General features: G+C 38.3%; 1 protein-coding gene across 5 annotated transcripts in view; it reads left to right on the top strand.

The window, feature by feature from the left end:
• The first annotated feature begins 232 nt into the window (after nt 1-232).
• The window catches only part of AGMO (alkylglycerol monooxygenase), a 182,446-nt gene continuing 157,497 nt past the window's right edge, over nt 233-25,181 (top strand). For all 5 annotated transcript variants that reach the window (XM_042888540.1, XM_042888542.1, XM_042888544.1 and 2 more), the window contains exons 1-3: nt 233-359; nt 7,014-7,144; nt 18,922-19,073. In XM_042888540.1, the coding sequence (XP_042744474.1) occupies nt 255-359; nt 7,014-7,144; nt 18,922-19,073 (388 nt within the window). In that variant the 5' untranslated portion in view covers nt 233-254. The remainder of the gene's footprint in view (nt 360-7,013; nt 7,145-18,921; nt 19,074-25,181) is intronic.

The raw sequence follows: 25,181 nt of genomic DNA on the forward strand, positions 1-25,181 counted from the left end.
TCATCCACACAATGACACACTGAAAAATAATAGGAGAAGAATCTGCACAGCAGCATGATTCTGAAAGTAGGCAGTTTGTCTGCAGCAAAGACCTCAGCGCCAAGGAGAAACGAACCGAGGCCGCGGGGCCGGGCTGCAGGTCAGAGCGGGCGCGGCCGCGGTGCCCCCGTGCAGCGGGCGCAGGGACGGCCCCGCCATCGGCGCACCTGCGGCAGCCGCAGAGCCGGGTCGGCGCGGAGCGGAGCGGCGGCGCCATGGGCACCACGGCGGGGCAGCAGCTCCGAGCTCTCTTCTACGTGCTGTCGCCCAGCGAGAGCGCGTTCCGCACGCTGGAGGAGGTGCCCGACTACGTAGAGAAGGTGAGAGCCCCCTCTTCTCTTTCCCGGGGGCATCCTTTGCCAGCTTCTCCACCCACCCTGTGCCAATGCACCACCTGCCTTTTTCCAGAGGACTGGGGAAGATGTGACCTCAAAAGGGCACCCAAAGTAAGATGAAATACCTTATCTTTCACTGATTGCAAGCTGTGTACTCTTCTAATGCATTATAAATGAAGGCTCGAGTACTTACTCCTGATAGCAGGAGGTAGAGTTTTCAGAGGGGCAGCCCAGATCTGAGTGTTGATGTTAATGCTGTTCAAATTGGCAGTGCTGAGTAAAGCAGAAAGCATGGCACTGTCAGGCTATTCAGGCCAAGATCCTACCTTTACAGATCAAAAAGTCAGCTCTCAGCCCTTAAAGTTAGTACCACCAGCCCAAAAGAAAAAAAAACTAAACAAACAATTCATATTCAAAAGAAAAAAAAAAAGAAAAAAAAAAAAACCACAAAGGTTGTTTAAGAGAATGAGAACAAATATTTGTGTTGGGACAGTGCTGTCTCCTATAGCTCCGAGGCAAGAGTACAGAGGTCCAGTGTGAGAGCTCCCTTGGCAGCAGTGTGTCACTTTCTCCCCTCCCACTCTGCCGGCGTATCTGCTTTCATGGAGGTACCTTTGCTCCCTTCTGTCCTACCAATTGCACATATTTATCATGGCACATATCTTGAACTGCCGTGCAGCGGCTGCTATTGGGCTGTAGTGGGGGTGTTATGGGGTTGTGCAGTGCTGTCAGCAGCTTACCAGAAATCTCAGCATTCAGCAACCCACTGCTGATGGTGGCTATCAGCAGACATTGTCCCTTAGGACAGGATAAGCAAACCCAACCTGTGCACACAGTGTCTGGTTGAGGGATTGCTTTCCTCAGAGGTGTTGTGCAACTAAGCTATAATGTGATGGTCAAGGAGGTCTGTCAAGAGCCTGACAGTTTTGCCTAGTCAGCTGATTGTTCCCTCCAGTTCTACCTACTGCCTTTCTCTATCTCTTTTAATGTTCCCATATTCCCACATTTTCAGCTGAGTGTCACACATTTTCTTGCCAGCACCATTCCTTAGCATCCCTGGTTTTCCTTCTGCCATAGAAGCTTGTTGCCTATTCTGCTCAGAACTTGTCCTAACCCATTATTCCTGGTACTGAGCACACAGTTAAGAATATTTGCAGAAGTATTCTTAATTAGCATTATAGAAATGCCTGTAGATTTCTGCTGTTGTATAGCTCTCATAATAAGTTTATAAGGGAATGTGTATTTAGCAAAAAACTTACACTAGAAAAGGTTTCTCAGAATAGTTAAACTTCCTGTAATTGCTGTCTTGGAATAGTTCTAGCTGGAATCCGTCTTGATGTATTTGCTGTCAGTATAAATCTGTTGTGTGTAAAAGTCTTATAGTGGTCCAACTATCTCAACTCTATAACCTTGGTCTGAGCTCTTCTGGCTGTACCTTTGTGGGTAAAAGTAACTGTTCTGTTCCTCTCCGGCTGCTTGTAACTGTGTTGAGATGGTAATAAATGAAGGCTTCAGTTCAGATTACTCGCTCTAAAAAAACAGTGGTGATGATGATGATGTGAAACAAGCTACAGATTAAATTAGTGACTCCTACCCCCCCCCCGGGGGGGGGGGGGGTTTTTGTTTAATCTGAGCTTCAGATGTGAGATTTAGATCTTGTCTGGTCTGTCATGTACTAGATAATGTTCCTAGCTCATTAGATCACATAATGTAGCTGTGGGGATATGTACCTTCTGTCTTTAGAAGGGTGAAGGAACCTTCAAGTTCATTTGAATGGTCATTTTGTAGGAGCAGCTCCTTTGATCTGGACTCAGTCATGTAGTTACATCTGTGAGGCAAACAACAGAAATAGCGAAGTAGCTCTGATTTTGAAAACCAAGTAACTTAGCCTAACCTGTTCAATGCACTTTCTCTCTGTGGTTATATTGCTTCAATTTTCAGAGTCAGAGAGGTTCCAGATCTCTGCACTGTGCTCTGTTTGTTGGCATATCTGTGTGTGAAGGCCCCAGATACCATTCAAAACATAGGCTGATCAGTTACCAAAGACCTGTAAGCAAAGCTCTGCAGCAGAGACATGGAGAAATAACCCTTATAGCTGGTCTGCAAAACTATGTGACAAGAGGTCCAAATTATGGACCACAATCATGGAATTTTTATTTGTGCTTTTGTCATGTAGGCTTTGAAAGCCATGATTTCCCCTTAGTTCAAGAAAGTGAAGAGAAAGTACAAGTTAGTTATATTTCCCCAGGTTAGAAGACCCTGACTCCAACAAAGGGTACCAGTGTTTACCTTGTCCTTTTGCAAGCATCATATGCTATGGATCTAAAAATATACTTTGTGTGCTCTGTTTCCTGGATTCTCTCACACTTAGTAGATGGATGGAGGGAATCCTTTTTGATCGTTGTTTTCATGAGCAGAAACAATTTCACTTCTTGTTGTGTTCTAGAATTATCAGTTATGCTCAATAAAGACTTCCCTGTACTCAGACCTCAGAGGAGAGAGCACTGGTTCCTTCTGCTGAAAGCTCAAAAATGGAAACATTAAACTTTGTAATTACTGTTTTTCTTTGCTATTTACTCTTTACTTTGTAGAGCCTAAAAATTAAGTTCACATTTACACTCAATTCACATTTTTAGGCTTTGCTTCTAAATAATGAGGCACAGAACCTGCTTATTTAGTTCTGCGTGAAAGTTGAGATTCTTACATTATGAGGACCTGGGACTTTAAGAAAATAAACTGTTTCAAGGCTTGCAATAAAATGGTGAATTTATGCTGAGTTTCAACTGAGAGTACTATTTTTTTGCAACTGTATGAAGTAAAAATTGGTTTAAAATGGTCCTTCACATTCTCTAAGTATTGGTTACTTGTAAGGGAAACTCTCTTACTCGATGTAAGACTTTCAATTTATGGCTCAGTTACTCACGAAACCCACAAAAGCTAACGTAAATCCCCTTTAAGCATTTCTGGTGATGGATGAAGAGAAAGAAAGTGGAAACAGAATAAAACATTTATAGATCAGAAGATATCAAAATGGGCCAGCTGCTGTCTCTGACCCAGGAGTCAAACAGTGGCTATTGCTTAATTTTGTACCAGTTTGCTTGCAGAGGCAATGCTTAAAAATTTTGCCAGAACTATCTATCCTCCTGGGGTTCCTTAAATGTCTTTATAGTCATTATAAATGAGAGGAAAAAAAAAAAAAAGAAAAAAAGAAAAAAAAAAGAAAAAAAGAACCAAAACAAACCACCAAATCAACAATCAATCAAAAAGACTACTAGCCAAACAAAACAAAGCAAAAAAAAAAAAAAAAAAACCCAAAAAAACAACAAAACAAATGTTTAGGCTACTGGAAATTGCTTTTTTGACCACCTCCTTTTTTTCAGTTTTAATTGTTACCCTTCTGCTGTCTTACACTTTTTCCACTTGCTTTTGGTTGTATGGCATGTAACTTGTTGAAATCCTGACCTGTGAAAATAACTACTAGGTATTATGTTCATAGAAATAGTACATGCTAGTCTTGATGCAGTTGATCACTTTGATCTGCTTTGAACACAGCATAATGTGGATGTATGGGGGAGAGGTAGTAATTTTTTAGATACTAAAAGGTATGTCACAAATTTTCCAAGCTCCTTGATGGGCAGGGGGTTAAGACTGCCTGAATGTTTCTTTATCCTCTTTACTCTGACACTCCCTGTTTGTGAGTCAAAAAGTGCTGTCAAATCTTGGCTGCCTCACAGCTTCACAGTGGGAAGAAAATATTTAATGAAGTCAGTGGGAAAGAAGTTGTATTAGTATAAATTGAAGTATTTTAACCATTTCAGAAGTTATAGGTAAAGTGCTGCATAGAATACAAGCATCATATATTACCTGTATACTATTTTCATTTCATGAAAAAAGAATTCCAGTTATTCTGCTCTGAGTCCATTCAATTTGAAGTGCAGCTTCTGCTGCTCCATATCTATAACTTCAAACCTGCCTCTAGTCTATGCTAAAGCTGACTCTTAATATTGTGGTCAAATATTCCTTAGCTGTTCTTGCAAAGACCATTTTTATTTCCGCTAGTTGTGCAAGCACAATTATCTGGCCTGTTGGATAAGTTAGGGATCTGTTGTTCAGCTATAGCAACTAAAAGAAAAAAGAACAAACACAACATTAATAACCTAGAAATGAAGGAATTAAAATAAAACAAGAAGCATTTATATTTTTCTAGAATCCTTCAATGATTTCAAATGGAGGGTGGCTTTTTATTGTTTCAAGTATCAGATTTACCACACTGTTTTTGCTGGGAACTGTTTAGGTTTTATCCTTACATTTTCCTTTGCTTTCAAAGGTTTTATATCATCAGCTAGTGGGTATCCCAAGGAGGCCTTTAGATATCTAAAATGCAAGCTAGGCATCTAAATTAAAAAGTGCCATGTTGATATTAATCTTCGTTCATCTGTTATTGTAACCTAACCCTGAGCTGCTGCAGTTTATGAACTTTCACATTTCCTAGACACTATAAATCTCTTGCTGGTTGCATGGTTTGAATCATCCCATTCTTTTTTGACTGAGCAATCTGGTCTATATCCATCTTAGTCTCTTTGGTGTCCCAGCCTGTTAGGAATTCCCGGATCATGTCTCACTTGGCAACAAAAACGAGCACCCTCCAAAATGCAGTGGCATTTGCAGAAGCATCATGCTTCTTCCATGAAAATATGGGATAGTCACAAGCACTGTGGAGGGTTTCAGTGTGTGGATCCACGTGTCTGCAGGTCACTTGAAGGGGGCAGTGATAGAAGACTAAGAGGGACATCGCTGACAATATGCTGCTTCCAATTAATGGTGGGATAAAAACTCATTGATGTTGCATTTCTCTATCCCTTAAAAACATGGTGGGAATTTTATGCTTTATAATACCACAGAAAAGGTGACCTAAATTTTCCTACAGAGTGAGATGGTTTAAGTAATGTTCACATGCACAGAGATCTGATGAAAGGAAAATTGCTGCTTCCTATTTTTGTTGCTGCATAACCTTTTGTGGTGGAGATGGTGGCTGGTGGGGGCTGGTCACTGCTCCATCATCACTGTTTCCTTCCGTGAACTGCAAAGACTGTTAGGACTTCTGTGTCAATAAAAACAAAAAAAATCAGTAACAAACAAATAAACAAAAACCCCTGAATGCATATGCTCTGCCAATTACTTCTGGTCTGTCTTTTTTCATTCTTCAGGATGCTGATGAAAACTTGAAAATAGCTGTAGCCATCTGCAGTGATGAAGCATAACATTGTCGTAGTATTGCAGTCCTATTACTAATTATGCCCATACCTTTTACTAGTAGGCGCTGTTCTTGTGTGTTTTCAATTTGTCTGTAGATCTGAGACTCAGGATATACAGTGAGTTAAATCCTAGGCTGAAGCAGTGTTGTGACTGAAAAATGCTTGTCTCACACAATATTACAGTTTACTTCTCGAAGGCTGAAAATGATTTCACAGCTAGTGCCAACACAAAAGAAAAAAGAGTGCATTTCATCATTGCTACTTGGTCTGCAAAGAAAACATGTTATGGCCAAGGTCAGAATGGGCTTCATAGTTAGTTCACATAGTTCCTAGGTTCTCTGGTGAAAACTCATACAGAAGAGCTGTTACTATCGGCAGCGAAAAGCGTGGTAATAGATAGGCCAAGTAGAAAAAAACCTCACATTAATATCTCTTTTAGATGGTGTTATTGGATGCTGGATTCAGTAGCTGAACGCTATCAAAAAAATACATAACAAATTGAAAGCAGATTCTGTTTTACCTTGGGGTTAGAGGTGTCCACTAATGTTGCTTCTACCACTGATTTACTTAAATATGAGAAATGAGTTTGGAAAGAGTTTTGTATTTTATTTTGTTGCTGTTCAAGAATTTATGTGCAGATAATATAAATTTATATGGCATGGAGTTATTGCACTGGATTTATGCTGGTTGTATATATGAAATGAAAGACTAGTAGGTTGTATTTGTTTATAAAATCCACGAGGAGCATTACTGGATTTATCAGGGTGCAAGAGTAGCTAGAAAGATGACAGCTAGCCTGTAAAGGAAATGCTAAGTCACAGCTTGAACCAGTGATTGAGTGCCTTCTAGGAAGGTAAGGCCACCCAAGGAAGATCCTGGCTTTACCCCTCCCTGACTTCATTTAAGTGTTGGCAGTGGAGCTGAGGGCATCTCATCTGGAGATCTCTGCCTACATGAGGTCCTTACAGGACTTCTGAAGGTAAGCAGTTTCTTGTTTCTGTGCCCACTGCTGCTGTGTTTGAGTAGATCCTCACTCTCCGTGGCCTGGGACTTTGCTGCTCTGCTGTGCTTTCCATCGCGTTATACAAGCTGAGAAGTATATGGTGACATAAGATGCTCTTTGAATCATAGAATGGCTTGGATTGGAAGGAACCTTCCCAATGCACCAGCTGTTGGTCACCCACTAGATCAGGCTATTCTAGGTTGGCCCTTCCAACTTAGGGGTCTCAAATGCCTCCAAGAATGGGGTATCCACACCTCCTTCAGGCAGTGATTCCAGAGCCTCACCACCTTCTGAGTAAAAAGTTTCTTTCTAAGGATTCTGAAAAGGTGGATCTAATCTTGCTTGTGTTGTGATTTCTTTATTTCTTCCGTTGTTTTGCAGAGCATTCCGTTCTTCATTGCTTTTATTGTGTTAGAGTTTGCTGTCAGCTGGGTTCAGCAGCATAAATTGCCAGGTCGGATCAATGATGGCATAAGTTCTCTTTCATTGGGTATCCTATCTCGACTTCCAGAGTAAGTATGCATGTTATATTGCTTAAAGTCATTTTCAAAGTGCTTTGAATTCAGTCATTATCTTGTCTGATTTCAGTGGAGTTCTAAAAGATTCTAATGCTTGAGAGAAATGTTATGATCACTATTTCTTCTGTTCTGCATAGAAGTCATATGATTAATTTGAATTACTTCATGGTGAATGTATTTTAAATAAATGCCTATTATTAAATACTAAATATATACTAATGGGGAATCTGACTAATTCTTAAGTGCTTTTCAGATACTCTAAATAATTCTGGGGAATATTGTGTTTTAGATCTTACTTTTCATTATGTGAACTTCCAGATGGTAGATTTTATTACTTTTTTTTCTGTTAAAGAGGGGTTAGGTTTCTGTTTCCTAGGTGTGAATTTACAGATTACCATCATTGCATATAATTTGTTCATTACAGGAAGAAAAGTTTCAATTATTTGAATCTGACTGTATAATATATTTTCAGTTCTTTACAATATTCCCACAGTTCTTTTTTAAATCCTCAACAGTTTTTCAGCCTTCTTAGTGTTGATGTCTCAAATACACTCCATATTTCAGAAACTGATACATCAGTGCCAAGTAATGAAGTCATTTGTTCTCTATTTCTACTTTTTCTTCCTCTCTTTATATATCCCAGGTCCATGTTAGTCCTTTGAGCCATCTTTCATCCTCAAATACTTTTTTTAGATTGTGGTTTACATTCCTCATTCATAGGCAATGTGTTCTTAAATTTGGCCACACAGAAATATATGGATGATATATTTGATCATCCTTAAATGATTTGAATCTGTGAAATGCAGTCTTCACTACTTACAGGTCCCTCATTCTTGTCATTGTGAATTTTACAATCTAAGTTAGTGATAAAATACATTTAAAAAGCACTGGAACAACAACAAAAATCTGTACTGACAAGTTATATCCATTTTCTTCTTACTTAAATTCTGAAATCTGCTAGTCATCCACTTTATTTATTGAATGTTTGAATTTGTACAGTATTTTTAGTCTTTGTAATAAAGGAAAAGCATGAAGTCTGTATTCAAACAATTTTATGCACTTTTAATAAGACTTGTGAACATGATTGTGAAGGAGGAACATTGAATTTGTTATATTTTAAGCTAGGATAAATTACAAATTTAAGTACTGAACTTGTGTGCACCAAAACACAACACTAATGAAAGCTTACTCTCATTTTCGTGCAGCTAAAGCAGAGATAGTCCAAATATCATTTTCTTTAACATATTCATATTTCTCTAGACAGTAGTATGCTTCAGATTTACCATGTTTATTTTTCTTATCTGAAATATTCAGGACAGATGAAGTTAAACATGGGGACTGAGATATGTGTGCTGAAGTTTAAATGGTTTTTTGAGGTCTTTTGGCTGCATTTAAGGAATACTAAAATGCTTCAGAGGCACTAATTCCTGGAACAAATGCTTGTTAAGAAAACTAATGTTGCATGTGTGGAACGCAGCTTAGCAAGGTGCTGAGTACTTTTATTATTTTGGCACTCAGTACTTTGCTGCAGAATTTGGCTTGTGGGCTAGGCAGTTTTCTTTTGGATAAGAAATATTTTGTAAGTTATTTTGAGTGAACAAAACGATCCTTAAGGAACGCAAACTTTGTAGGACCAGGCAAATCTACAGGATCAGGACACTTATTCATTGATTTACCAGCACAAGAAGCCTCAGTGGGTCACTTGCACTACTCTCTCATGGCTGGACAAACAAGACTCTTCTCAGTGGTTCAAAAAAAAAAAAGCTTTGAAATTTCTGACTGAATATCAAAGAAGCAGGCAAAACAACAGACTTTGTAAACTATTTAGTTGCATGTTAATAACAGAGTTCCAATAGTAACTGCTTAGAGTAGATACCCTTTCATAAACAGGAAGAGTTTGAAATGTTAGAATAGCTAAAAAGGCTTGAACTGAAAAAACAAAACAGTTTACCCTTCTGCCCTCTGCTTCCATAGTGTGAAAGAACTGGGTTGGAAAAAAAGTAGCACGCACAAAACCCGTTGCTAAGATTTTCACTTCAGTCTTTCCTTTTCAGGAAGAAAAAAAGGTAGGGAAAGCTGACAGAAACTGCTAAAACAATATTTCAGCAGAACCCACAGCATCAGGGGAAATAGGAGTGCAAATCATTAACAGCTGAAGGTTAGATTAACACACCATTGATTGTATCCTCTCCCAGGGACTAATTTTCATTTTCTCAACTAGCAGCAATGGTTTGCCACTTCCTTAAAAAAAATCTGTGGTTGAGTCTAAAATGGTGGGCTTCAGTCTATTATTTAGAATGAAGCTTCAGATGCGTCACTGCATGGAGGTCTTTAGATTTTATGGAAAAATTAGGAGTCACAGACCATATTCATTCTGTGAGCATGTTTTTCCATTTCACAGTCTGTATAACAAGTACTGTGTCTCTTCAGGGAAAACAATATTTATTCAGTGTTTCTTACTTCATTGTTGGAGAAAATGCAAATCATAAATTATTGATATTTGTTAGCCAAATATAAAAAAATATATATATAGGTGCAAGAGGAAAAGTCTAATCAGAGAAGGTAATGTGTTTTGTTTTAGACTTATTAGACTCTACAGCATACAGTAAGTACAGTTGCTTTGTGTATACATATCACTTCTTCTAAAATAGTCCATACGTTTCTTAAATATAATTTTCTCTGCTTTAATACAATACTGTGCATCCCTCTGCATGTGTGATTGCTAGATTTTATATACAAAGAAAAGTAATTCGGAAGAAAGGGAAAAATTTGAATTATTAACCTTATTCCCTGCAACTTAAATGTTGGTGGCTTAAAAATTTCTGAGAACTTTATTCTAAGTAAATAACTAACTTCTCTAACAAACCATTGCCAGGAAGCTTTAAATGCTGCTTTAAAAATATTGTCCCAAGAGAAAGTTTATTTTTGGTATAAGTATCCTCTATACAAGTATGTGCATTATTTAATATTGGCCCATTTCTTCTTTTAAAGCAGCAGAACATAAATCAAATCAAAAAGTGTTTGGGGGATAACTGAGGTAGGTATATTTTCGAACTAGTTGGGAAAGTCTCTGTTCTTTATGGTCATGCTCAATTGCCAGCTTTTAGAGCACAGATCTGCAGTACAGTTGTAGTGTGTGTGCGAATTTATATGTCTAATGGTTTTGTCAGTCAAATCTGCAATGAACTTCCTATTTCTGAAGAGAACACTACAAGTTTTATATATTAAAGACTTTGTTTTCTGAAACAAGGGAGGTTAAAGTTCTCTGAAGTGGTGGTGAACATAAGAAAGCAGAAAATGCTTTTGAGTTAGTTCACATTACACAGCTCAGATACTCAGATGCACATCAGCAGTAGTTGATTCAGAGGAGTACAAATCCTGTTTCTCCTGTAAACCAGTACAGTTCAGTTCTGTACAGATCTGGATTTCACATAATTCCAGAAGTTAGATTGAAGGGGTGGTTTCACATACATTTTAGGTCAAAACTGCTGCCAAATGAAACACCCTTGCCTGACTTGTATTCTGTTTGCTTATTTCTGTCTCTGATCTTCCTTTCCCCTTTTGCCAGCATCAGTATTTGTGTTGCTCTGTGGTGAAGTGGCCCAGGAAGCACGTTGAGCACCTTCCCCCATCATACGAATCTGAATCAGTTCTTACCATGGCTTCACAAAATCTTGTACCAGAACAAGAAATGGTCATGGAAAAAAGCAGTCAGGGTAGCAAGATTAGTAATATTTGATTCTTTTGTTGTAGAACTGAGTTACCCACTTCTAAATGTATGTAAAATTGAGGTCTGAAAACAGAACCTCTCAATGCTTAATTAGTAACAGTGTGCAGAAATGATTAGAATGCCCTTGTTTGAGACTGGTGCAAGCAGTTCACAACCCCATGAAGCTGGCATTGTCCTAACAGAATGCAAAATACTGGCCTGCATCAATACATCCATTTAAAGTACCTCCTAGGTATTTCACTATGCTTAAAACTGCGGAAAATTATCATCTCCTAAGCTAGTGATTGTATCTCTTAGAAGAAAATTTGATATGTGCAGTCTCTTGTAAATTAAAATTTCACTTCAAGACTTATTAGCTACATTTTTCTCCACATCTGTTTGAATAAAGCTTTGGACAGCTGTTTACTTAGACCATGGTCAGATGTGTTGCTTCTGGTCCAGCTGCCCCCTCAGATCTGCCAACGTAACTGTGCATTTAATTGCTCCCTAACCTGGTCCTGACAAAGTGATCCAGCTAAAAGCAGAAACAAAAGCCCCCCAAGAACTATAAAAGAGGTGTTTAACCTCAGCTGCATTCATTTTGACAGAGCTGGGTCAGGGAGCAGCTATGCATGCAATTATGCTGGCAGGTCTGAGGGCTGGTAACCACCAGACTTAGGGCAGTGATGAGCAGATGGGGCCAAAATGGGAAGGTAATCGCTTAACCTGATTAAATAGCAAGGCTGCTGAGCCTCTACACCAACCGTACTTCTGGCTACTGCACTTCTTCCTATGTTCACTGACATAGTCATCCCTTTCTCTTGTGTTAGTTAAGATGTCTATCTGATCCCTTGCTAAGGCATTTCAGATCAGTATAGGAGCGAAAGGTATTTGCTTAACTGCAGAGAGATAGGCAGGCGAGTAGAACTAGCAGCCAGCAGCTTGACTGGTTTAGTCTCCACTGAAGTGAAGCAGCATACAGCTCCACAACTTCAGCAGCTGTCTATGGCAATTTGGACACTGCCTGTCAATAGACGTTTCCATAAAAAAATTTTAATAGATAACAAGTTTGAAGAGACAGAATCTACTCACCATCCCATTCCTCCCTCTCTTCAAATAAGTTGCACAGTTATGTATTTCATAATAATATCCTCCTGGCTGCACTGTCTCATATGCTCTGCTAATTGTTCCCACATTTTGCCAAAGGTCACAGCCCTCACAGCTCTGTAAGAATAAGTTTTGAAATAAGTCACTAATTCTCTGTAGGTAAAGCAATTAGAATAGAATAAACAGCATCACAAAGTGGGTATGGCTGTGCATGGGAATTGGCAGCATTTTCAGCAGGCAGACCTGACTCTGGAAGGGAATTTTCTAATTCAGTTCAATTAAGCTTGTAGCAGGAACTATACATGAACAATCTTGGTTTGCTCTAATTCCTTTTTCTTGTTGGCCTACTTCATCATCAATGAATGGAGTGGGGGTGACTCAGTAAATACTTGATTATTTAATCCTCATGAATATTGCTACTTTCTTGCTGTCCTGGTTTAACACAGCTTTATAAATCTGGTATAAGCTACACTGGCTTTGCAAAAGTTTGAATCTAGCTGTGCCCGTAAAAGACGCCAGAACCTCCTGCCTGCCATCATATGTTCATCACCACCTCCCTGCACCCCTGTTACCATCTCCACCTGTGGCAGTGGTGGGTACTCCCCTGGGCAGATTGGTGACAGTCAGGAGTTTGAACGGAGAATTTTGCAAACCTGATTTGTTTTGTTTGAGACATGCTGGAAAGCATCTGTGTGAGCACAACTCCTGGCAGAGTGCAGGAGTACCAGTGAGTAGCTGTGGACAGCCTGGTGTGCGTAGCGTGCTACTTTCTGGTGATGACTAAGGAAAGCTCTGAGCCAGAGCTTAAGGCTCCGGAGTTTCTAATGAAATGATGTATAAGGTACTAAGCATTAAAGAGCAGAATATAGGAGAGAGTCTTAGGAGAATCAGGATGTTCTCAAACTAATTGACTGAAACAACTAGTCGCTACGACGATGTTCAAGAGCTTGCCATGTTTCATGCAAACCTGTCAGGAAGCCAATCGCTCTTTTGAGTTGTAACCTCTTAATAATGAGACAGCAGTTTTCAGAATTTGTATTTGTTTACATTTTTAGTACTGCATCACTTCTTGTTTTCTAGACAGTGGCCCAAATAAAGGTCTTTGAATTCATAAATATCAGAGCCCAGTTTTGCACCAGCATGTCTTGAAATGTAAAAACCATCTGTTAACATTTATTCTCAGATATATTTGTGGTCTTCTGTGAAAACACAGGCTGTGAACTGAGTTGACTCTTATCAAAAACATGTTATTAAATTCAGTAATCTCTGAAGCTCACAAAATATACAAATTTCTCAAAACCTTTAGTTATTGCATATATTTTTATTCTATATTTTTCAGTAAGGTAAATTTCATGAGCATGCATGGAATTCTTTTTTTAGAAACCACCTACTCCAAACTATGTAGGGTACTTTTCTGGGTAAAGTACTGGTCTTTGCTAAAACATTTATTGGGCTTAAATCAGAATTCCACTAGATGGAGCACCGGGGTAGCATTTTTGAACTGGCTAACCGTTTGCTGCGTTATGGAAATTGGGGAAAAATTTCTCCGTAATTTTCTAAATTAATGAAAATATTAGTCTTGTGTGAACAACAAACTATGACTTGAAAAATTCAGAATCATGGCAAAAGCTGTTCACTAAAAATTATGTAAATGTTTTTTACTTCAACATTTGATGCACTATATCTCACTGAAGCTATTTGACTATGAGAACAGTTGTGTTACCTCTTTCTTTGTTCTAGATAACTCATAACTTCTGCCTATGTGACTTTTGAGAATATAATAGGCTTGTTCCTAATCTAACTCAAATGCTAATGCAGATTTGCTGACTTCAGTGGAATAGCCACTCTTCAGCAAGTAGGAGAGATTAAAATTCTTTATCAAAAGAACATACTAAGCTCTTATGTTACACTTGCATGGTGTTATTTATATAAACATTAAAACATCAGGTCTGTTGCTTCATGTAAAATGATGTTTTAGTATCTCCTAACACTGCATGTCCTGAATTTACTGGAACTCATTTTACCACTAAGCCTTCTGGCTAGGTATAAATAGATCTAAGAAATGCAATTTCCATTTTATAAAGGAAGAAGAACAAGCTTCCTTGTCAGAAGTACAGGTGTACAGAAATAAAGAATTTAAAATTTTTAAAAGATAACCTGTACATAAATTTACCAAAGGACTGCATATGAAGTTAGGATGGGAGGTGTTATTGCCATGGGTTGTATTGTGAAAGGCAGTGGAATTTCTGACAAAAATATTTTAAATATTTAATATTGATTTTTTAAAATTGATTGCTTCTTTATGTATGAAAGAGCAAAGAAAAGAATAAATGACTCAGATTATACAGGCAGGAGATATTAAGAATAAAGATACTGCCTTTTGCTTCCAAAGCCTGTTTTTTTTTCATGTTTGATACCACCCACTATTAGAAGTTAATACTGGTGTCTTGAATTGGAGGACAAAAAAAGAAAGTGTAGCAGGATCAGGTCTGGTGAAAAACAGCTCTGTAAGGTGACATCTTGACTAAGAGGGCATGTAGCACAGCTAGTAGGAATACCAAATTTACCTCTATTTCACTTTGCTTTGGAATTGATAATATTTTTTTCCACGTGAGGAAAACCAGGGATTTGCATTATTTAGACTAAAATGCCAGAGAAGAAAGCCATACTGAGGAAGAGGAGAGCATTTAATTCAGCTTTTGTGTCTGGTGGGAACATTTTTTCAAAATGTAGGTGCTATTTCCTGTAATCAAGGGCTTTCCAGAGCCTGATAATCATTTCCCAGATGTATCATTTTGGTGAATTATTTTTTAGCCTTAGGTTATTTCATGACTGATTTTGCATATTAAGAATGGGAGAGGATCATATTCATCTTGATGATAGAAAACAGGGAATAGAACTCCCACAGCTCCCTCTCCCCTTCCCTCCATCTTGTGAAAAGTTTGGCTTTATGCTAAAGTGTGAAAAAAGCCTTGACTGCAGTATGTCAGGCATATTTCAGTTCGATTTGTGTCAACCCTAATAAGTCAGCTGACAAGGTAATAAATTGGGTGTCTGTTCAAAACCTGGCACCTGTACAGGAAATAAAAGGGGATTTCAGTTGCAGAAGGTTTGCTTTGCTTTGCAAATGGACATTTTCTCAAGGCTCTTCTACCTCCTTCCCCTTTCTCTTCTTTACTGAATTCATATTATCAAAATGTTTATTTCAATTGTGACTGGAGCCAATTTTTCATCTGAAAAAGAAAGCTCTATGAGGGTCTTTGGAAATGGAAATCCTTACAGTTTCCATGCTGAAACAAAAGCTTACAGACCTTTTAATTATTCATATATCCTGCTGTTACGTATATAGCCTGAATAATTTCCAATTACAGAGGAGAAACTGCCTTTGTTCAACATTTTGAAACTTTACATTGATGTAGTTGAATCAGGCTGGGAAAACTTAATTTGTTTAACCCAGGGAAACAATGTATTAGTAATACCTCACTATTTTTAATGATAATATAACCTCCTGACCGAGGTGTCTTAACATGTTTCCCTCTGTGTCTGACCTCCAAGGATGCAAGTCTGTTAAAGCTCTTGAGAGCTGAGGCTTTGTAGGTCCAGCTGTAGAGCTGTGTTTTTTAGCTCAGGGGCCCCAGGTCGTGTCCCAGTGTGATGCGAGGTGGTGACTGCAGCAGTGGCAAGAGCCTAGGTTGTCTCCTTGCGGACTTCACTTTCAATATACAGTTCTTTCCCTGTGCTTAGAGAGACAACAGCTATTGCCCCCTGATCCTTCTCACTTTCGTTGACTGTTCTGGGGACCATGGAAGACTTTTTCTGAAAGCTGATTCCAGGCTCAAAGGTTGATCTGTGAGCTGGAGGAAGCAAAACAGGACTTACAGGTTATTTTTGCCAGGAGTCAGCCGCCTGTTCTTCCAGTTGAATTTTCTCCACCTTTTCCCTCCTTCATTATCCCATTGGGATCTACTGTAAGTAGATCTTCATGTCCACATGGAGAGTTCATCTCCCAGAATTTCCTTTTTGGACTTTTTTAATCAGAGGAAGTGATAATCTGACCTAGTGGAAGGAGAAAGGGGAAATGGTTTATTAAAACAAATATTGTCACCTTTAAATAAAGTGTGTATGAACTTTAGAAACTAAGAGAGAAAAACCATCTATCTGAGTCAAAACAGTTGCCTAAGTGCCTACTTTGTACATCATAAGAAAATTTTCAGTAGAAATATTCAAAATCCAAGAAGACTAATCAATGTAATGTATATAATAAGGTTTTCTGTGTAATCTCTCTGTTTTAGAATTTATTACTCCTTATGCAGAGGATTGGACTAGATGACAAAAGTCTTAGCTATCTACTTCTGTCATATTTATGGTTAAAAACTAACATTTAAATGAGGAAAACGTTTTCTTAAGTTCTCCTCAGTATTTTCAAGAAGTGAAAATGGAACTTGAGGGAGAAAAAATAGGCAATATAAACCTTTAAAACTCCAAGTGAACTTTCGGAGTTGTAATTGAATGCAAGCTCTGGACTTTTCTATCTATCACACTGTAAATTAAAAAAAAAAAAAAAAAGAAAAAGCTAAGCAACTCTTCTTTCTCCAGCATTGCACAGTGATATGATGGATTGCTCCAAATTAATTATAGTAATCAGCTAGTGGTATGTGTTGTAGAATTGTGATTCAAGCATGAAGGAAAGAATAAGCAAATTCTGACTTGTACAGCAAATTACACATAAAAAATGTGTTGTAAGGGTAGCTCAAGTTTTACACCTTGGCCTCAACTTGTGGAAAAAATGAAAAGAAAAAAAAAAAGACTCAAGGGTGAAATATTGAAAGCTGATCAAAAATGGAGAAAATGTACCAGTCCACATATCTTTGGATGTACTGCAAAGGCATTATATGTTAATAAAAGCAAAAGAATAAAGTAAGAAAACAGTACCTAATAATAACTGATACTGTATGTTGCAAAAGGTGTTTTAAATTTCCTGGCCATTGAAAAGATGTTAAGAAATGCCCATTTCTTTGTGTTTGAATAATATCAGCTCCCTTCTGACCTGTTGTGAAAGTGATTGAGAATTTATACTAACCTTTACAGATGCCTCATGAGGTGAATAGCAAAAATCTGGTTGGACATATATAATCTTCTTTAAAAATATTTATAGAACACAGCTCTTATGAAAATTAAACATGTTCCAGGTGTGTAAGGTCCAACTTCTGGGCATAGATCAGTTGATTTTTTGAAGTTGCAGATACACCTGCCATTGCAACTTAAGAGAAATCTTTAATCTGCCTGTTGCCAAAATGAAAATGTTTGAGTTTTGTTGCCATTTTGTTTTTGCCTAAAACGTGGATTGGTTTATTTGTATTAGGTGTAGGAATGAGTTTGTTGCAGGTAAGGTATGGCAGCTGGCCGGGGAAAATACATTATTTCTCATCTTCCCAAGGAGCACCTCCTTCATCTTCTCTGCATGATGTGGAGGATGTAATGCTATCCTACTTGATGCCCAATATTGGAAACTTTGGATTTTTAGCTTACTTTGTTTCTTGTTAATAATTTTATTTAAAATACTATTATGGAAAGAAGTATTAATGCTGGAGGCATGGAAGTACTGAATATATGTCTCCGTGAAAATATGAAGATGACCACAAAGTTCAGTGAGAGCATGGTTCTTGACTTGAAAAGGAAACATTTTCTGAGATTCCCTCCTATTTCAGTCCATCTACTGAAAAGGACAGTGCATGATCATACTATTTTCAAGAATGTTTAGTACAATTCTACATGGCCAGTAAGACATATCAGTGTTTTCCCAGGCTGTAAAACAAGCTTTTGGAAGAGAAAGGATATAATATGTCCTCTTAGTTCTGTTGATTCAAGTTTTTTAGGGGGCTGTGCAGTAAACTAAAACACTGAAATCGTCTACATGAAAAATAGTGACACAAAAATGAGCAGGTATGGACAGAGACAAATGGCATCCTCAGAATGAGCTCTCACACATTCTGTGTGCCAATCCTAGCATTAAATCCACTCTATACTGAACTCAGCTGAACCAGTCAGGAACTTCAGAAAAGGAATTATCGTAGAATCATATCATGGCTTAGGTTGGAGGGGACATTAAAGATCATCTAGTTCAGGCCCTCCTGCCATGGGTGGGGTTGCCAGCCACTAGATCAGCCCAGGATTCTGTCCAAACTGGCCTTGAATACCTTGAGGGGTGGGGCATCCACAACCTCTCTGGGCAGCTTGTACCAGTGCCTTGTTACCTGCTGAGTAAAAAAGATCTTCCTAGAATCTAACCTAAATCTCCTGTCTTTTAGTTTAAAGCCATTCCCCTTCTGGGCTACAAGCAAATACTACTGGCTCAAGTCCAGTTTTTTGTCATCAGGAACCTCAAGTCCTTCTCTGCAAGGCTGTCCTCAGCGAGGTCTCCCAGTCTGTACTCCTATCTCAGATTGCCTCAACCCAAGTGTAACACCTTGCACATTGCCTTGGTTAAAACTCATTAGGTTCTCATGGGCACAGTTTTTGAGCCTGTAAGATTCTCTAGTAATTTCTCTTACTCATCCTCAGTCTCATATCAAACTGCATCATATTTACAATATTAAGGTAAAGATTTTAGTTCTTTTACAATAATCATACAATTGAAAATTGAAAATGATTGCCACTACTTTGAACTTGAGAATTAATGAGTTTCTTCCAGGCAGGTGAGAACAGAAGCACTGTGCCACCTGGAAGGAATGACTGCTTAATGGTTGCTTAATGAGCATGCTTCATGCCAAAATGCAGGTGATGAGTGGGTGAGAGCTTGTTTTAAAAAACTCAGTAGTACTGTTCCTTCAGATCTATGAAGTCAGTGTTGTTTTTATTAGTTGACAAAGATTGTGAGGCTTGCACAATTTATGTGTGTTACAAAAAGACTCCTGTGGTAAATAGACTGATAAAACTATTTGGTTTTCTGTTTCAGTGTTTTATTCAGAAGTGTTGACCTAGTTAGTTACATCTACGTATGGAATAACTACAGACTCTTTGAACTGCCCTGGGACTCACCGTGGACATGGTATTTGACATTTCTGGGAGTGGACTTCGCATACTACTGGTTTCACCGCATCAGTCATGGTAAGTGTGAGCTTTTTGTGTATTAAAATATCAACTGTGTTAAATATTTCTGAATAGAATGAAGTATTTATTTTTGTCTCTATGCCTAATCTACTTTGGGCATGCTTAGCCGCTTTATTCTCAAGGATTAACAAAGATTCACTGATACTTTAAGCTTGATGTACAGTTTGTAAATCATACTATTTGTCTAATAGATATGATTTCATGGAAAGAGGGAGTATATTTTTGAAAGTAGCATAGCTAAAGTAGCATCTTACAGGAAAGGAATGAGAAGCAAATATAACTTGTGTATTATAGTATCCCATATGCCTATGTGAAAAATACAGCTTCATACAAAATTAAGTGTAAAAGAAAACAAGGTGGCCAAAACAGTGATAGGCTATCTGGATAGCTTCATCTGTTTCTATTCATTTTGAATGGAAAAAAATATCAATAATTACATAATTGAGAAATGAATGAAAGTATTTTTGTACTCTGTTTAGATAGGCACACATTTTGTACATATGTATATACACACCCACATATGTTTATATTTATGTTTATATATCCTGTCTATAATTAATGCTTGACTTGCATGTTATTACTATTCTCTTTTCGAGAAGTACATTTTAAATTTTCTTTTATTTTAATTTTATTTTACTTGGCCTTATACATGAATTTGAAAAGGATTCAACCTGTATTTATTGTAACAGTGGAGGCTGTGTAAATCATGCCAGTTACTTCCGTTCTTGTATACTGTGAGAGCATAATAATGTCAATTTCTCTTTGTATACATTATGTATTTTCCTTCTATGGTAACAGTGTATGTTTGGTCTATCCTTTTGTGTTCTGTGTGCAAGTCCAGTAACACTTAGATCAGGCCTAAGATTAGTACTGATACAAAAGCCCGGAGTGAAGAAGTACAAGTCTTCTTATTGTTTCATATTTTGGACTTGGCCTCTCAAGGCAGAGTGCCCACAACCCATAAAAGCTGTGAAATGTTGTAATGAAAGTTTATGTAACATGCTTTCAAAAAGTGAAAATGTTTTGATGCCAATAGGTGTGTGGAGAATGTGGAAGTGGGTGAGAAAGCATGAACTTCTGTGGGGAGTGGGAGGTAGGAAAGGTCCCTCCCAGGTGGGGAGAACAATGCAGGGTGGGTGCAGGGGGACAAACAATGGTGTGGGGGGCCAGGGCTCACAGGGGGACGGGGCAGGAGGTGAGGAAGTGTGGGGAGCTGGAACAATGTGCCGGGGGGACATCGTGGCTGGGAGCTGGAGCCCTGCGTGGGTGTGCGCGAGACTGGGAATATGCTTCACAAACAATGACATTAACAGTGCTGGCAGGGCTGCGGCTCCGGCTGAGGACTGGACCAGGGTGGGAGGATATTCCTGTGTTTTTAGCTGAAAAATTGTTGCCTGAAATTGTTAGAAAATTGCTATCTTGGCTCCATTTTCACCAGTCAGTGGTAAAATACCCAGTGCCAGAGAAAGAAGCAGGATCAGCTCTATGCTTTCTAAAGCAGTTGCACGTTTTTCTGTTCCTACAGCAACTGTGAATTCACTTTCATCTGCTTCTCTATATTTTGAGAGGAACATTGGGACTGCGTATTCAGAAATGAATCACGCTAGCAGTTTTAGAATTAAAATCCAAGATAGCTCTCTCAGTACGTAACGATGCTATGGAAAACGTGTAAAATGTTGTTCATGTCTCAAGGTCAGCACTGAGCTATCTGTAAAAGCTAAGTTAGTTTTCTGGAGGCTGCAGGAACGTTGCTTGCTGTCAAGTCTGTGTTCTCAGCAGGGAACTGATGCAGCGTTATAGAAAAATCACTCTAAATGTGCATTTTAGCATAAACAACAGTCTTCCTCTGGTTGAGTAGCGATAATATCTGGAACAAGGCAACACAGCTGCAAAAAGTAGATAGATTCAGAAGTTGGAAAGGAAAATTTGAATGTAGGATATGCTTTTAAAATGTAGATTCTTGAAAAATATCTCCGCATTTGGAGATGTGGAGATGCTGGATCAGTCTCTGGTATAAGTGGACAAACACACCCTTGTGCTAGAAAGTGACAGGGCCTGATGATTCAGGCTTGGATTCTAGAGCAAAGTTACAAATTAGTAGCACATGTATATATCCCAGGAAATTCAAACTGTGTGGACTTTGTCTAGGGATGTAAATAACGGCACTAATTGTTTCAAAATGAAGAACTAAAGTTCAGATAAATTTTGTCGTTATCACATAGCTTTTCCTGTCTCCAAGCAGTTTTTTGATAAGACAAACTTGCAGCTACTTACTACCTTATTTTCACATTGTCCTTCCAATAATTGGATTATTCAGTCTGCTATTTAAATAAAAGAGCTGAATCCTTTCAGACTTCAGAGTTTCCTCTGGAGCAGAAACTCTAATGTGGAATATCAAGTTTTTACCCAGTACTTGGGAAGCTATTTTTTCCTCTTCACTATATGTGTGTAATAGCTATTATCATAAACTGAAGTTATACAGAAACAAGAGGAAGTATTTTTAGGTGTGACCTCATTTTTTTTGTAAAGGATAAAGTTATTCTAAGTATGTGCTCGTGTTTTCCATTGTTTGCAGTAGCTACTGAAAAGTTAGAAAATAAAATGTTTCACCACTTATTCCAGCGTTCTTCTGGGCCTGATCCAAAAGCCATGGCAGTCAATGGGAGAATTTAGTTAGCCACTGTTTTTTTCTCTCGGTGTTTTAATGAATTTATAAGTTGCTGTAATTTTTTCCATTGTTTCAGTAGAAACAATCAGTATGGCCATACTACTAAAGAAAATAAGCTGTAAAATAACAGTTTTTTGAGGTTTTTTTTTGTTTGGATGGGGGGAAGGATATGCGTGAGTTAGGGGATTTTTAGCAGACATGTTAATCTAGCATGTATGGATTACTCCTCAAGCTTCCTCTCCAGGTGCAGAGTCCTTTGCAGAGTTATTCCTGCTGGAAAATGGGATTTGCTGGTCCCAAGGCAGCGCAGAGCTCTAGCTGTGGTGGAGCACGCTCCTCCCTGAGCTCTGGCTTCACTGATATGTCTGTGGCAGATATATGATAGCGGCAGTAAGGAATTTAGAGACTCCGTAAACTAATTTCTTCAGCAGCCACACCTTTTAATCAGGGAAGGAAATCTAGAGACTTCCTGGTCTATGCAAAAACAAGGAGCTGTCTCTCAGAGACAGGTTGGTGATGAGCAGTGGGTTTTGAGGACGGTTTGGGGTCTCTTCTCTCTGCTTTCAGGCCCTGGGAGACTGGTTTGGCAGTCGGTAGGTTCCGAGAGCCTGTCTCTTTCTAACAGCAGCTTCCAACACCTTTTCTTTTGTTCTCCTTTACTGCTGGGGAATTTCCATTGCTTCAGTGTCCCTCCCCTCAGACAACCTGGGAGAAGCAAGTTTCCTTTGGCTGGGCCAACCTTGGCGGCTGCATTGTTCTGCCAGGCTCGAGGCGGCCGTGTCAGCTGCAGAAGGGATACGTGACAGGGTCCCTGTCAGCAGCAGCCTGAGCCAATATCAGCCCATGCTTTGAGTTACGTGTGGTGCACATGAAACAGGCATCAGCTGATAAGTATATTCTAGCTGGATTCTCCAGCTGCTATGTAAACTTTTGAGTTAATGGAGTGTCTCTTAATAATTCTCTATTTATGGTGGATAAGAAATAAATCAGGCATATTCTGAAGCAACAGCCTCTGAACTCTTCATATTCCCCCACTCCATAGGACCAAGTGTTTGGCTGAAACAACTTCTGAGGAGTCAGAAGGCAAAGAAGAAACCCCAAGAAGTCATTTTGGCTTTGCCCTCAAAAGGCCATGCCTCCAATCTGTGGCAGAATGTTTCAGCTGAGTGTGCTGAGGAGGACTTCTAAGATTTCCAATAATTAGAACTTTTAACTTCCTAAAATTCTAAAATAGGGTCTCTCTTAGCCCTATTTACCTGTAATGTAGCTTCTTTCCCTTTTCCCAATAAGCATCTTTAGTTACAATTTCATAGAACAATTCAGCAATTCCTAGCTGTTCTTCCTTACATCACCCACTGAATTCTGAAAAACCTGCTGTGTGGTGACTACGTACATGAAATCATTGAAATTGTATCTAGAAAGAGGATTCTCTTGGATTTCCTAAGAGAGAAAGCTAACTCTTTTCAGTCGTCATGGGGTCAACTTAGCAGTGGTACAGGAATTGCCCACTAATCAAGGACTGAGACAGTGTAAGCCATGTTTACTGCACAGAATCTGTGCAGTATCTGGAGATTTTAGGGAGAACAGAAAAGGCTTTTTTTGAATCAGTAGCGCACAGGTGGATAAGTCATCCTTATAAACCATATATGGATAAATGGGGACAGACAATGTCTCATGATTCATGCTGTTAAAAATATAAGGATATGCAAGAGTAAAAACCAGTCCAAATATTTTTGTTAATCATACATGTATGCAGTTAATAATGCTAATATGTTAGCATGTTGGATGCTAGCACAGTGCTATATTTACTGTTCAATGAGAAGATGAGTTTGAACTTCCAAGCTTGTTAAAGAAGGAGACAGTAGAGCCTAAATTTTTTTTCAGCATTTATATTCACCACTCATTTTTGGAGAGTGTATTGGAATCATATGATCATGCCATCTTTATTTATCTGACCCATTCCTCCCTTTGAAGTGCTCCTTTCATCTGCATTTTATAATGTGCTTGTCTGAAGTCAGTATATCAAAATGGACTTGTTAAGCAGATTTTATATTAAGAATTGATAGTATATTGAAATAATTTTGGGTTTAAGGGATTTAAGTTTTACTATAATGAATTTCCCTTGAAATGATGTCTGACTTTTGTTATTGGGAACATGGTCAGGAACACAAGGTTTTCTTTTCAGAAAAACCTTCATTTCCCTTGGAAAAGCAGTAAATGAAAATATTCTCTTACATGCCAGAGGCTCCATTTGGGGTGCAAAGGAATGGTTGTGTGGTGAGTATTTTTTTTTAGTTTGTTTTGTTTTGTTTGTAAGCTTATAGATTATATAGCATATAGATTATCTAGCATGTTTAATTCAGCCCCAATGAAAGACAGAAAACTTTGGAAACTGTCAAGTGATTGAATGAAGCTGTGCTCTTTTTCTTGTCACAGCTTGTATTGATTGCAAAGGGAATTGATACTCAGTGATTAAGAGAAAAATGTTTTTTTGTGAATTTTAGAGAATACATTTTTTGTCATTCTGGCAGTTGTTATTTTTTCTTATTATTTAAACAGGCTTGGGAGAGCAAGATATTAAAACGTTGACTCTGCTTGCTTCAAAAAAATAGCAAAAGCCGTAGCTGGTTGCCATATTTTCTGTTCTGTCTTCTCATTGATTCTAATCTAATACCTGCAGACAGCATAACATGAATTAAAAATAAATAGAGTGAGTTCATGTGATTATGATTCATTCCCTGCCGCCAAATTCCACTGTAAATAAATTACAACTTTTGTTGTTTCTATATCCTTATTTTTACAACCATATCTTTTACATTTCTTCTCAGAAACAAGAGGTGCTCCTTTTATATAATTTTCAGAGTGGGCAGTAAATTTGCAGAAGACCCACAATCAGTCTCACCAAACCAAAATGATACCACTTCTGCTGACAGCCAAGTCTACATTTTGTTTCAGAAAAGGTTGTTCTGAAAAACCCTCAGCTGCAATCAGGCTTCCTGACGTGGAGTGGTCCAGAATCCTGCAGAATTATAGGAGCTTGCTTGTATTGTCTTCAGGTTGCTATTGTATTGTATTGTGTAAAAGATTGATTTCTTGTATATTGGCAAGAATAATGTGCTGATTTGAGGTGGATGTATTTTGGCCGTTAAATGTGTTGTAGCACACGCAGGTATCACAGACCTCTTTCTGTTCTGTTTTAGAAATTGTGAGATAAGTGACTTGCTGGAAAATTCTTGTGATCTGACAAGTTTAGAAGATGAGAATGAGAGAAAATATTTGATTAATTCTCTGTTCTGAATCTTCAGAAGATGATTACAAGTGAATAGATTTACTAAGTGTGTTATATGCCAGAGGGTACTAAGATTGATGGTAATAACAAATTCTCTGATGGGTTAGATTGCAGAAAAAGGCATTGACTGCTGACTTTTGGCTTTTTA

The sequence above is a fragment of the Lagopus leucura genome, unplaced genomic scaffold (genome assembly GCF_019238085.1).
Source record: "Lagopus leucura isolate 7727_CA_CO unplaced genomic scaffold, USGS_WTPT01 Super-Scaffold_100157, whole genome shotgun sequence".
NCBI classification, from domain to species: domain Eukaryota; kingdom Metazoa; phylum Chordata; class Aves; order Galliformes; family Phasianidae; genus Lagopus; species Lagopus leucura.